Here is a 13,167-nt window from a genome sequence, read left to right as displayed (position 1 = left end):
TCCCCACGGCACGCCTGTCACCCCGCCGGTGGGCGCCGCACCCTGCGGCCCCGTCCTGCCCCGCCGCGGCCCACGAGCGGAAGAGGCACCGCTGATCCTTTTTTTCCTGCGTGAGCGGTGGCGGGAGCGCGAGCACCCGCTCCGCCCGGGGGCCCTGCCCACGAGGACCCCCCCGCCCCGCTCTGACCGGCCGGACGCCCCTCGGGAGCGACTTCAGGAGAGCAGGGGAGATTTCTGACCCAGAACACAGCAACACATAGCAACAGGTGCCGGGCCCGCTTCTTACCGGAAAAGAGAGGAGGAAGGAACCGCTTAGGCGTGCCCCACAGCAGCCGAGGGGCAGGCAGCTCGCGAAAACCGCAAGGCAAAGGGGGCCGAAGCCGAGCCGGGCACGCAGCAAAGCCCACGGAGCCGGGGGAGGGAGGTGGGGAAGACGGGAAAGAAGCCAGCATGTTTCCTTTTTGAGGGAGGCTCCGGCGAACGGGACCCCCGCGGCCAGGGGACGGGGAGGGCTCCCCGGCCCGTTCTCACCTTTCACGAACTCCGAGGCTCCCCCCAGCACTTCGGAGGCGGCTGCCGCCGGCTCCATCTTAAACAGGGCGCGGAGCAGAGAGGCGCGGGACGGCTCCGAACTCATGGCGCTCCCGGACAGCCTCGGCGGGGCTGGAACGCGCTCGCTGGGAAGCGACCCGTTGCCCGGAGGGGCCGCCCGCCAGGGGCCACGCTGCTGGGAGCGCTGCTGCCGCAGCCCGCATAGGAACGGGAGCGGAGACGAGAACTAGCGCCGGGACACGGCGAGCCGTCGAGCAAGCAGGCGGGAGCCCGCAGGGACTTCGGCTCCACCCCGCCCCCGGATAGAGGCAGCGGGCGGTTACCAAGCGACCAGCGGCACTCTAGCAACCGCGTTACCGAGCCTTTGTTTCGTTCGGCCCGGAGCCGAGGCGTGCGAGTGACCGGCCCTCCCCCGCCACCCCCCCCGGTCCGGCAGCTCCGCCCTCCGCCTCACAGCGCCTAACCATCGGGCAGGCAGCCCGCCAGCGCCCCTGATCCGCCCGGCAGCGGTTTTGCACCCGGCACAGCTCCGCCCTCCGCCTTAGCCTTGCTCTCACGCCCACCTCCCGGTGGAGCACGGCCCTCTCCGGGCACCGGCAGCGCCTCTGCGCCCTGCGGCACTTTTTTCTCCTCTCCACCCGCCTGAGGGCGGCCCGGGGCAAAACGCCCCACGGAGACAGTGGGGTCTTCAGGTACAGCTCGCAGAGCCTGAGCGGCGAGCAGCAGACCTGAGCCGGAGCTAGTACCTCAGCAGTGCAGGTCCAGCTGAGGATGGAGGTGAGCGAGCCGCGCAGGCTGGGCAGGAGGCCGCTTCAGGGGAGAAGGGAGGCGCTGCACTGCGCCGGCAGAGTTCTTTCTCCCCGACGTGGGACACTTCCTCGTGCGGAGCCCGGCCTAGCTGGGTCCGCACCACCGTTTAGCCTGATAGACAATCCGACCCACCAATAAAAAGCTGCCTTCCTACGTCTCCAGCCAATGAACGAGCGGTGCCTGGTGAAGAGAGGGCTGCTGCCGGGCGCACCCCTCGAGCGGGGCTCCCCACAGCCGAGCCCCGGCTGCGGCGCCCCCCGTCTAACGGTCACACACAGGCGTCTCCTTTCCCGCCCGCCAGGGCTTCTGTCACCTGCTGGGCTCTCCTTCCCTCAGACAGGGAGTTGTATCTGCCGGGGAGCGTCGTCTGCTGGGGAGAACAGAGGGGGAGCAAGATCTCGGGGAAGCCGCTTGCGAACGGAAGGGGACGACACGCACCCCTATCGCATGAAGCTCTCTTAATGCACTGGTTCGAGCTATGGGCTCTCGAGCTATGACTTCCTGGGAAGTCATCCGGCGATGAAGAGTTGCACGTATGCTTCTAAGGTTGTCGTAAAACTACACAAAATTACTTGTAGCTTGATATTTTTAAAAAGCGAGAGATCGACTTTCTGGTGGTTCATTTGCAAAAGCTGAATTAGCTTGTAGTCTGCAATTAACTTACTGCCAAGGAAATAGAAGCATTAAAAGTGTTAGAAATGCCTTTCTTCTACCACCCTCCCCTTTAGAAAGAATTAGTAAGTGCCAAACAGAGCAGACAGTCTATCTAATTTTTACAACTACACAAGCAGAAGGATGCTATTCTTCTCCAAAACAAAAAAACCCACCCTTGAAACACCTTAAAAAGACATTACAATACAAAGCAATGTGCAGCCCCGAGGTCCATATTATTATCACCATGTTTTCCTAACACTATAAATAACCTACTGTAAGTACCAGTTCATATAATGCATTCTAGTGTGTCTGCAGATGAGGCTAAACACAAGCATGAAACACTTTTGACTCTTCAATTTTTAATCTAGTGTCATAAGCACTAGATAACCTTTAAAGCCTTACAAATAAGCTGAAGTACTACAGAAAACACTTCTCTCATGCAATTGTTTTGTAGTTGCTTATTTATTTTTGGTATTGGTTCTAATAATTTGTACCTGTGTTCTTACATTCCTCTTTTTTCCCTTTTTTCATAGCTCCAGAACTAATATTCCTAAATATGACTCTCTTTGGTCGTGGTCCTGTGAACTTAGGTAAGAAACCTCATTCTCAGTAGTAAGTACTATTCCATACAAGATGCTTGCAAGACTGAGACCGTAGTCTTCTGTAACAGCAAATTAAATAAAGGTTGTTGGAGGGTACTTGCTTTTCATGGAAATCAATGTGTTTATCTTTTCCTGTATTGTTCTATATGATGTTCACTTGTATTTAACCCTTAATTAAATCAAATTTCATTTTTTATTTACAAGCAATTCTCTAAGGGGTAATATACCCTGTGTAAGAAAAGAGGTATCGATATATTTTCTCCAGAACCATAGCTTTTTAACACCCTTTTTTACTCAAAGTTTCACTACAGTTCAATGTAACATACATTTCTAAGTCTGTGCTGCACTCTGCTTGAGGGGAGTTTGTATGAGCATACTCAAATTAGCTTTAACAACGGTATCTTGGGCAACAGAAGCAAAGGTGTAAGCTAGCACTGTAACAGGCTAACCATCCAGTATCTAGAATCCCTAGATGCATAGTTTGTGGTAAAGCCCATTATTTGTAAATCCATCTAGCGAGGCTGGTGAATCTAGGAAGCAAACATGACTAGAAACTGAAGCCCCACTGTCAAATGTTTGTACACCACTTATATACCTTTTGCAAAATTACAAATAGCGTTTTGGTTGCATGCAAGTCCTCCTTTGTGGCAATTAGCTAGAGCGTTTGTAAACGTAGAAAATACTTAAAATAATCTTTCTCTTCTTCCCTGTAAAAATATGTACAAAATAACCTCCATGTTTTTTCAGTTCCAGTATTGTGTCTAATAGCTTTTAGTATGATTATCTAATGAATTTCACCTTGTAAAATGCTAGCTTTAAGAATGTTTTCACCTCATACAATTTTGTTATTATAATAAATTCCAATTTTTAACATTTGACAATATCAAATATCAAGGCTACAGTGACATCTTGTGGCATATTTTTAACTGTAGGTAAAGAAGGAATTTTCTTGTAGTCCTGTTGCATCGTTTTAAGACTGTATCCTGATTTCTTCAACAAGGATTTTTTTAAATACATCTTTTAGATACCATTTTTAAAATCCTGTGTTGTATAAACACTGATTTCTACAGAACATTCAGAAGTGGCGATGAAGCCATTTAGACTCCAAAATATTTCCAAATGACATCTAGATAGTATCTTAGAAGAAATCATCACGTGCATATTATTTTGTTAAAAATATAAATTCTCAGTAATGTATTTTATTAAAGAACCTTAAGGCACTTTTATAACCATCAAGGGATTAAAAAGTTACCAGCCTTTAAAAAATAAACAAACAAAACCCTTTTGGTTCCTAAGCACAATGAATTATGGCTAGAGCTGAAGTCTTATCTTTGAATTTTCTTTGCTTTTTAAGCCTAACTGCTTAAGACTGTGCTTTTTGATGGCTTTTCTTCCTCATGAGTGGGCCTTACCTAAATTAAGTGAATGTATGTGCCAACCAGTACACATTTTTTAAAAAATGAAATCTTGGTACTGCTCATCTGTATGCAAACTGTGAGCTTACTTTAGACATCAAACACTGAAAAATTTGGTCAATAATCTGAAAATAAATATATCACAACTCTGTTTTATGTATTTTATTTGACAATGGTACAAATTAAATTTACCAGTATAATAAAAGCTTGTTCTATTAATTCTTTCACTGATACAGAACTAAAAAAAAAAAAAACAACCAAACCCAAAAAACCAAACACCAACCCAAAACTACTACTTCCCCCCAACAAAGAACCCAATACTAAGATTTGGCTGAGTTGACAGTTCATTTCACATTTTACAAGTAAGGTAAACAACATCTGTGAGTCCTCACAATTGTAGTTGATACTGCACAAAACAGAAATTACAGAAGACCAGTAAGTAAATGAAATGCAGTAAACTACCACTAAGAAAGTTGCGTTTCTGGAAGGATCATAGACCTGTTTGTACACTACTTACCAATACAGCACAATAATTAAAAGCTACTTTTCACTATTACAACAAAATTAAGCAGACTCTACATTGCCATTTTAAGATTTTGCCCTTTAAATCTTGCAAAAGTACTAGGAAGACTTCACTGAACAGAAACCAAAGCCTTTACCACTGACAGAACAAGGCAAAAGAATCCTCCGTTCCCCCAAAGAAACCCAGAGAGTCACACCCAGAATCAGCCCTGCTGTAAAGAACTTGTCACATTTTTCAACCACTTTTTGTTCAGCTAACTTATTACAAAAAATTATAAAATTATACACCATTTGTGCAGATGCTATTTGTTTACCAGGTATTAGCTGTTATTGATTGCCCATTGATACCTTTGAACTGATACTAAGAATCAATTAAAAGCTGATGCAGATGAAACTAAATCTACTTTAGATGCCAGATTTGATTCCTCTCTGTGATCCAGGAAAATCACTGTCTTGTTCTTTCCTCCGTACCACAAAAAAGTTCTGTAACTGCAATGGAAAAAGTTTGTCCTGTCTATGTTAGCACAATGTTTCCAGAACTACAGAGTCCCAATCTAACAAAAGCTGTTAATAATAGCTCTTGTTTCTTGCTATAGGTTAAGCCATGGATTTCAGAGACTGATAATAGTCCAGCCCTGTCAAGTATCATTGTAGCTTAAAATGTTTTTTTTCTTATAATGCTTTACCCATTCATTGCACATTTTAATTCCATTGTCATAGCCACCAAAAACAGAGATGAAAAGAACCAAAAAGTAAAGTAGATACTCATTTGAAAGAGTAGTTTAAAAAACAGTAGACCTGTAATATTACAAAATGTACACTGTGTAATAAATGTAGAGCAGCTTGCTCTTATTACGAATTGTAAATAAGACAATTTTTAAAAAGTGACGATTTTCTTGGGCACATTTTTGTAACAATGTACATGCAAAATATCAAAGTAAAACTAAGTACTATAGAGAGTATCAGTAATATCCCATCCATTTCTTCTGGCTGCTTATGCAAGTTTCATATTTCATGTATTCATGTTTCTTACATTTCCAACTGCTAGGTTTTACCTTTCAGCTGCTTGCAGCATTTCAGCAACTCTAGGCAAATTAAGAATAGGAAAAAAAGCCACATCAGAGATCATTTTTCACTATCTCAGCAGTAGTAGATATTGTAGGCAATGGTTTTAGGACTATCTGAGATTAAGGTGAGGTACTCTTTTCTGGCTTACTTTCATAGCAGCTTCAGGAACATCTCAGAATACAGAATAGCTTATATACAATCGTCAAAGGGGTTTTGTACAGGAGTCTAGAAGCCTGGCCCACAGTTTACTGTAGCCCTTCTATAGTTTCACTGGGAACTGGGTAGGAGGAGGTGAGGAGAGGAGGGGGAAGGCAAGGAAGCACCTCAACATATAACTATCAAAAATATGCCTAGACCTCATTTGACTAGATACATATATTAAAAAAAAAAATCAAAACATAAGCACTGAAGGGCACGGGTGCATTTTTGCCTGCATGTTTCTGAAGAACTGACCTAATTAATTGTAATAGCTTTTCAGGTTTTAAAGAAAAATGACGATTTTATCACAACTAAACATTAGTATATATTTTTTAAGTTTTCTCAAAACTTACCTTGGAGAATTAGTAAGAAAGGGAAAAAAAAAAATAAAAAGCCAAATGGAAAAAATTCAGAGGCTACAAAAAAGGATGGCCAAGATGCAGTAATTACACCTTCTTCTCTCCTTGAACTCAGTACAATTCACTGAGTATTGTTTAACATCTAACCCCTGAAATTCATTGGCTTACATTTTATTTTTGTGATTGGCATAATTAGGAAAACCAAACTGAGAAATCATGATATTAGAATATTTTAAAGGCATGCCATCATAAATATTAACCAGTTTATTTACACAGTAAGATCTCTGTAACAAATGCTCTGCTCGGTGCCACATTCCAGCATAGCCACTGTTAGTGTCTTTTTCTAAATTTCTTATATCAACAGGCTTCACAAACACTCCTGAAGGCTTTCCAGTATGCTTGGCTACCAGAAAATTCATGGCAATATCATCACAATTTTGAGTTTCATCTATTAAGGCATAAACAGCTTCTGGCTGTCTTTGAAAGTCTTCTAAATACCCACTATGAAAAAATGCTGCACCAATAAGAACCATAGAATACTGATCTCCGTTTCCAAATCCAGGGTTCTGCAATTCAAAGCTGCCATAACTGTATACACCTGAAGGAGTAGAAATGTGCTTTCTAGGAACAAATCCCACTATATGCTCTGGAAATTGCTGAAAGAAAAAAGAAATTTAAAAAATCAAAATTAAGCCCACACTGCAAAATGTGCGTTAAATATTTTCCTAAGAGAGATTTATGCTTTTCTTAAATGAGAGGAGCACAATATTATTGTCAGGAAAGAATCAAATTGTTGGTATATGGTCCTCTGATCTGCATAAATGTTGCAATTAAATACAGTTTTGCAAAACTGACACAATATGCCCCGTTCCACATCATGTAGTGCCAAGAAACATCTATCCACAATTTGCAGCTGTAGATTTGGCACTCAAAATAAGTTTACAGATGAGTTCTTTTACAGAGAAAAAACCCACACACTTTTGTTTTGCAGCCTACTATCAATTTAAATAAGTTCAGCATACAGCAACTTCAGTGTTCATGTACAAGAAGAGTTAAAAATTTGAAAGTTACAGATTACAGGTATAGCTACTATTGAATATTTTTGCGATTTCTACTACTCAATGCTTCAAGCCTTCTAAAATTTAACTTTATAGCTAGAAAATCAATGGTAAAACATTATGATATAGTAATACTCTAATTAAAACCATTAATCTCAATCGTAACTCACAAATACTGCCTGCCAAGGTGCAAAACATTACCTGCCAAACAGAAAAGGCAAAAGCAAGGTCATGAGCACTGACTAGTGTATCATCATCCATCATTAAAACAGCTGAAGGAAGGGAAAAAAAAAAAAAGAAAAACTTTTAACTTATTGAAAGAGTAAATACATGAGCACAGTATGCAGCACAGTATGCAACAAGTTAGCTGTGAAACTTCTATAACCATCAAGCTGAATTGCAGAAGTGAATTGTAACTCCTTGAAAGTAGATTGAGAAAACATATTAGATTTCAAAGCTAAAGCAAGGTTGCAGCTTTGTGGTAACTGGAAGCAAACCTAAGTTTTAGATTATTTGCCAGGCTGTAACAAAACTCAGCAACATTTGCTCATCTGTAGTACAGCTGGACGGATATGTGTTGGAAAACTTGGGAGTGTTTGGCAAACCAACTTAAAATTCTACTACTCTTGTGTAAAAATACAACTAAAATAAAGAGTTAGATACCATTCTTTAGTGTATGAGATTTATACAGGATTCTTAGTATAAAATTTTACCCATCTCCTCACTACTTGCAAGTTTTAAACAAGCAAGCTTAATAAATTGCACAGGCAACGTTCAATATGATTAACTACAGAATGGAGAATCTGTGCCCCAAATTTTAGGCAAATACTATCAGGAAGTGGAAAAGGAAAGATATTCTTAGATCAGAACTCCAGATGCATTAAAGCTTTTTAAGTTTATAGTCAGAATAAATCCTGTTACAGTAAATAAAACACTTGGGAAGTTGAAGTTTCTAGTGTCTTCCTAGAAGTCATGGGTTTTGAGTAGCAAGGCATGTTAGGAAGGGGGCAGTAAATAGAATTACCTTTACTAATCATGAGTAAGGTCAGGTCTGTAATGCAACATATGGGGTTTTTTCCACTTGAAACAAACAGGGCTTATTGTTGTGCTTCTTCTGGAAAGAGCTTAGGAAGAATATTAGATGAATAGCCAAAAGACTGGGGAAAATACCCTTAAAAAGGATGCATAATTTGAGACAGAGAGCCAGACTGCTAGGGAGGAAGCTTCTCTGAAGAGCAGAACATGCTTGAGAACTTAGTCTTAAAATAAATGGATTAAATCAAGTCTCTATCAGGTGACTTAAGTGCAAATTAATGCAGAGACTCAACAAATACATGCACTATGAATTCCAGTTTACACTATAAAGGGAAGAGAGGCTGATCCACCTATGTCTGCCTGACAAAGGAAATGGAGAACAGACATGGTTGCAAAAGCTCATGAAATGCATTTGACATCCCTCTGTTTTTCCGTACTCTTCATTGACAACCTCTAGCCTGCTGCTGCTGGGGGTGGTGTGCATCTGATATCGTAACATAAGTTTTTTCTATATGACCCACATTCTATTACATGGCCCAACAGATCCATGGATTTATTACATAGTATAACTCAAACCATCTCTCTTTTAGCATTCAGATTTTAAGTGTGAAAATAATATTAGTAGTAGCGATACGAACTGCTGATTACCTTTTGTTTCCAGCTCAGGGAAATTCTGGAGTCTGTTCCTCATGCGATTTATAGTTTGAACTTTAAAGACAACAGGGACAGGATGAGGCCCCAAGGAATTCCACATTTCCTCTGGTATCTTCTCACCAATGTTGTTCCACACAACAATTACTTTATGTAGGTGGGGGATGGCTTGATAATGATTTAAAAGCTTTAGCAGTAAGTCAGTTCTGTTATATGTCTGCATAATAAGAGTAAATGAATCCAAGACAGACTGACTCTGGGTTTTTGGTTCCCTTCTCAAATTGGGCATTTTGTCATCTTTGATATTGGGAAGCAAAGCTGTTAAAGCACCTGCCACAAGAAGCAAGACAATGATCACCACAGAAGTGAAGCGTAGTAGGCGGATTCCCATAACTCTTCCTGGAAGCTTACAGAAGTGAAAATACCTTTAAAACAAGTAACAGGAAGGGAAAAGTCATTAATCCCATGTATCGTTATCTCCCTTACTTGAGCAAAATTCCCACAATATTAAGTAGACTTTTGTTTAAGTAAATAAATAAGGAGGATTTTAGGACTTGGGCCAATTACTTTCAACTATCAAGACAGTTACTTCTGGTACTCAGTTCCTATGTTTACTTGCTTTTCGCTTTTTTTGGTTAACTTTGTATGTCATTGTTCTGTGAAAATGAATCTAGAATAATTCCTTAACTCTAGATTGTTCATCATCTCTTATTTTCTCAGTACTGCATTTTTGATTGAACATTTACATACCTCACCAAACCCATCCAGCTGAAATTAGAAAGCAAATTTGTACAGAGATTCAGTATTTTCAGCATTGCACGAGCTCTGCCTTAGCTGGGAAACAAAAGGGAGAGAAGGTGCCTCCTCAAGAGCTCTGGCAGAAAGGAGGAAGTTAAATGCTTTCTTCTTCCATTGTTCAGGCACCGTACACAGAAGGAATGATCTTTATGACCAATTTGCTGGACATTTTGTCAGTAGTTTGTATAGCTGCTTGATAATGGTTATTAACGTGGAAAATATGATTCTGATCATACTAACTGAAGCTATTAACACAAGTGGAGCAAAAGAAACATGCCAAATGGAGTAATGTAGGAATGCAACAACATCAGTAACAGCTGGTCTGCTAAATCTAGAACTCAGCGGAAACTGGAAATGTCAGATGCTATGTATCTGCTAACTGGGGGAGCAGCCATAGTATAGGGCAGGGGTTTCTGGATCCTCCTGATTTTGGAGCTAAACAGGAGCTCTTAAAAAGTGACTCCTACAAAGGCAGCCTTGACATTCATGACTGTTAGGTAGCACTCCCAGTTCTCTAGACATTTATAAACTGTATTCTCAGCAGGATCCAGCAGTCACTGCATTCCATAGTTTGCACCTCAAATGTGTCATCCATGTCTGTTCTTCCTCCTTTACTTGCAAGATTAGTATGACTTGAATACAAGATGAATATTCTAAGCTTACTACTAAACAGTTACTAATCTATACATATTACTCATGTTACTCCATTAGTAATTTCTAGGCTTTCAGCAGGGAATTCTGATCAAATTAAGTGATTCAGGACAGCCCCATCAATTACAATTTTGAGAGAGTATCTCTCTCAAAACACAATTACAATTTTGAGAGAGTATCTCTCTCAAAACACACATCTTCTGTGTGTTTTTTCACAGAAGTTTTGATCATTTTGTTCCACAGTGCATATACCATGCTTGAAAATATGAATGTAAATTATTTTAGTCTAAAAAAACCACTCAACCTACCTCATTGTTGCCAAGTAGGATTGTTTTTTCCCCCCTTGCTTTTACAGGACAGTTGTTTGTGATCTTTGAATCTGTTGGAAATTAAAGGGACTGTATAACTGAAGATCAAGAGTTATCCCACATGCTACCCAGCATTCTTTTACAGTAAACGTTCCTCTCAATTACTGATCGATGTACGCATTTTCAGCAATTATCCAATCCCTTTTCCTATTGCTCAGTTGAATAATTGTCTCTGCCTTTCAATGAACACTCCAGAAAGAAGTTATTACACCAGTTAGAAAGAAAAGCACAGCATATTTATCTGCTTGTGAAATTGTTGCTTTGTACCAATGCAGTGTCTATGTGTTCCATCCTTAGGGTCAACTACAGGTACAAGTAGGTCTCCAGGACCTCACAGTCTGTCGTGTTGTTCACCAGGCACCACTAAAATGTATATTTGGCTATCACAGTCAGATAAGTAGTCCCAATAAAATTATTTTCTTTTCTGGCTCATCCCCTTCACACTCTCTTTCCACTAAGCTTACCAGTTGTGTCAGAGGTTTAAGACACAGCATTTTGTTCTTCCCATCTGGTTTGGCAGCTTGGCAGAAGGGAATGCAAATCTGAGTGCAAGCACAAAACGGAAGGATGCACAAGATGCAGGACTGCAGCCTAAGAAACTGGTGTCTGTTAAGGCTCCTAGGTTGTTGGAGGGATTTTTGTTCTTTTCAAACTAGCTGAACAAAGAAAGGGAGTTTTTATTTCTGATTTAGGAATGGTACTATAAAAGTTTAGAGAGCGACAACTTGTGTTTAATAATTGAACCTATGTGAAATTTTGTAACAGTAATTTGTTTAGGTTATATAAACTTACTTCTTAAAAGTACAGAACTGCCAATTTATGTGGATACCAATCTGAATATGTCCACACATACAGGTCTTCCCAAATTTGAGTTCCAGTTTTACCACTGACTTATTTTATGAGGCTGGAGAGGCCATTGAAACTATTTCCAGAAGTTAATCACTTTTGGTTGCTTCATTTTGTAGGTGTAAACAATCATGCCTGACTTCTAAAACTGATTGGCAGCAGTAGCTACTCAGCATTTCTTAGGACCACCATATCTTGGTCATACGTGCTTTTAAAAAGGTGAACCTTAGATTCTCTTTCCCCAGTTGCAACCTAGACACCACAATACTTACCAATACTACTGTAACAATTAGTTAGTTAAAATTTAAAAGCATACTTAAGATGAAAGTATAAATGTTGTGTACTGTGGTAATGAGACTTCCTGGCTTGCCATACATTCTTGCATTTACTCAGTTGCATACAGTAGGCTGTAATGACGAGTAAGGATGATATTATTATATATTCCCTAATTAAAATAAACGTCTATATAAAATCTTTAGAATTAGCATCGTGGCACTTTCAGTAAGAAAGTGCTGATCAGTTTTGCCAATTAAGTTATGAAATTGCAATGCAAGATTGACCTCTTTAAAAAATTCTTACAATACCCCCTGTAAAGAACACCTCTTCAAAACAGAATTGACGAAAATAAAAACCCTGTGTCAGAATACAGCATTTCAATCCTCACTCCAAGAAGACTTCTTGAACGGGTTCCCCTCTCTCCGTGGGCAGCACCTCATAATAGCATTTCATAACAATTACATGCAGCCACGCACTAGAAGCGAACAGCTTCCCCTCCCGGGCAGAGCACGCCGTCCCCCCGCGCACCGCCCAGCCCGGTCGCCCCCCGCACGGTTTCGCTCACGTTCAGGAGGGCGCCGGTATTGCCGCTTGCTTCCCCAGCGGTGAGGCGCTACCAGCAGCTGGGCTGTGCTTCCGAGGCGTCACCAGCGGCAGCGAGCGCGGCGGCAGGCCGCACGGGAGGGCAGGGCGGGGCGGGGCGGGGCAGAGGAGAGGAGGTGCCGGCCCGGCACCCCGCGGTTCGGCTCGGCTCGGCTCGCCCGCACAGGCCGCTCCGGTGACTCAGGGGCGGCCCGGGCGGGACCGCCGCAGCGCTACGGCGGCGCCGCCGTATCCCGCTTCCTGTGGGGCGTCTCTCCGCTTCCTCCCGGCAGGCCCCGGTTTGTAGTTCGGGGTCCTGCCGCCGGCAGGGCGCTTCTCCCCGCCCGGCTCTGGCGGCTCTGGCTGTCCCGCAGCTTCCCAGAGCGCGGCCGTACGCCGCAGCCCGGGTCCGGCCGCGGGGGGCCAGGCCGCCGCCCCAGCCCCGTACCAGGCGCTGCCGCAACAGCTGCCCCGGGAGCACCGGGCATCGTGAGCAGAACGCGGGCGAGCCGCTGGCCGGGGGCGGATGAGGCCTCACACGCCGGGGTGGGGCTGGGTTTGGATTTTCGCCGGCGGCGGCGCCAGCTCGGGCAGCGCGCGCGCTGCTCCGCGTGCCTGCGCCCCAGAGCCCCCTCTCCCCCCCCCCCCAGCAACCCGGCCCGGCAGCGCCCGCCCCCGCCAGCCCGGGCCCCGCCCCCTGGGCGCGAACGGGCCGTGGCGCC

At 43.1% G+C, this 13,167-nt stretch overlaps 2 protein-coding genes and 1 long non-coding RNA gene across 9 annotated transcripts in view; 1 reads left to right on the top strand and 2 right to left on the bottom strand.

Moving 5' to 3' along the window:
- CDC14A (cell division cycle 14A) overlaps positions 1–1,446 on the bottom strand; it is a 68,011-nt gene extending 66,565 nt beyond the window's left edge. Inside the window, exon 1 of one of the 5 annotated variants that reach the window (XM_075508252.1) lies at positions 1,299–1,446. Coding sequence is in view for 3 of the 5 variants with exons in the window: in XM_075508253.1 (XP_075364368.1) it covers positions 532–637 (106 nt within the window). In the remaining 2 variants the exon portion in view is untranslated. Of the gene's footprint in view, positions 1–531; positions 952–1,115; positions 1,241–1,298 lie in introns of those variants that run through there. The other 4 variants (XM_075508255.1, XM_075508253.1, XM_075508250.1 and 1 more) reach the window with 4 other exon arrangements.
- Positions 1,200–11,152, top strand: LOC142412662 (uncharacterized). Its single transcript, XR_012776564.1, has 3 exons — positions 1,200–1,329; positions 2,550–2,606; positions 11,039–11,152. It is a non-coding gene; the product is annotated as an uncharacterized LOC142412662 (long non-coding RNA).
- Positions 4,190–13,072, bottom strand: EXTL2 (exostosin like glycosyltransferase 2). Of its 3 annotated transcripts, none has more exons than XM_075508257.1 (5): positions 12,429–13,072; positions 10,682–10,752; positions 8,922–9,349; positions 7,440–7,510; positions 4,190–6,836 (listed from the first exon to the last, which is right to left on the bottom strand). In XM_075508257.1, exons 2-5 carry the CDS (start codon positions 10,684–10,686, stop codon positions 6,345–6,347), a joined length of 996 nt encoding a protein of 331 aa, XP_075364372.1. In that variant the 5' UTR covers positions 10,687–10,752; positions 12,429–13,072; the 3' UTR covers positions 4,190–6,344. The 3 variants fall into 3 exon arrangements, with proteins under 3 accessions (XP_075364372.1, XP_075364371.1, XP_075364373.1); XM_075508258.1 differs by lacking the exon at positions 12,429–13,072 and having other exon boundaries at positions 4,222–5,640; positions 6,683–6,836; positions 10,682–10,755; XM_075508256.1 differs by lacking the exon at positions 12,429–13,072 and having other exon boundaries at positions 4,219–6,836; positions 10,682–10,755.
- Positions 13,073–13,167: the final 95 nt, after the last annotated feature.

Source organism: Mycteria americana, chromosome 7 (assembly GCF_035582795.1).
Source record: "Mycteria americana isolate JAX WOST 10 ecotype Jacksonville Zoo and Gardens chromosome 7, USCA_MyAme_1.0, whole genome shotgun sequence".
Lineage (NCBI taxonomy): Eukaryota > Metazoa > Chordata > Aves > Ciconiiformes > Ciconiidae > Mycteria > Mycteria americana.
The sequence above is the reverse complement of the archived record's forward strand: the minus strand, read 5'-3'. Positions and strand labels throughout refer to the sequence as shown.

What these genes read in the sequence shown, in the direction of transcription:
- EXTL2 (XM_075508257.1), bottom strand. An exon ending in CCCTGAGCTGGAAACAAAAG is followed by an intron (nt 7,511 to 8,921) that starts GTAATCAGCAGT and finishes CCCTTCCTTCAG; the next exon opens with CTGTTTTAATGATGGATGAT. An exon ending in TTGCCTTTTCTGTTTGGCAG is followed by an intron (nt 6,837 to 7,439) that starts GTAATGTTTTGC and finishes TTTTTCTTTCAG; the next exon opens with CAATTTCCAGAGCATATAGT.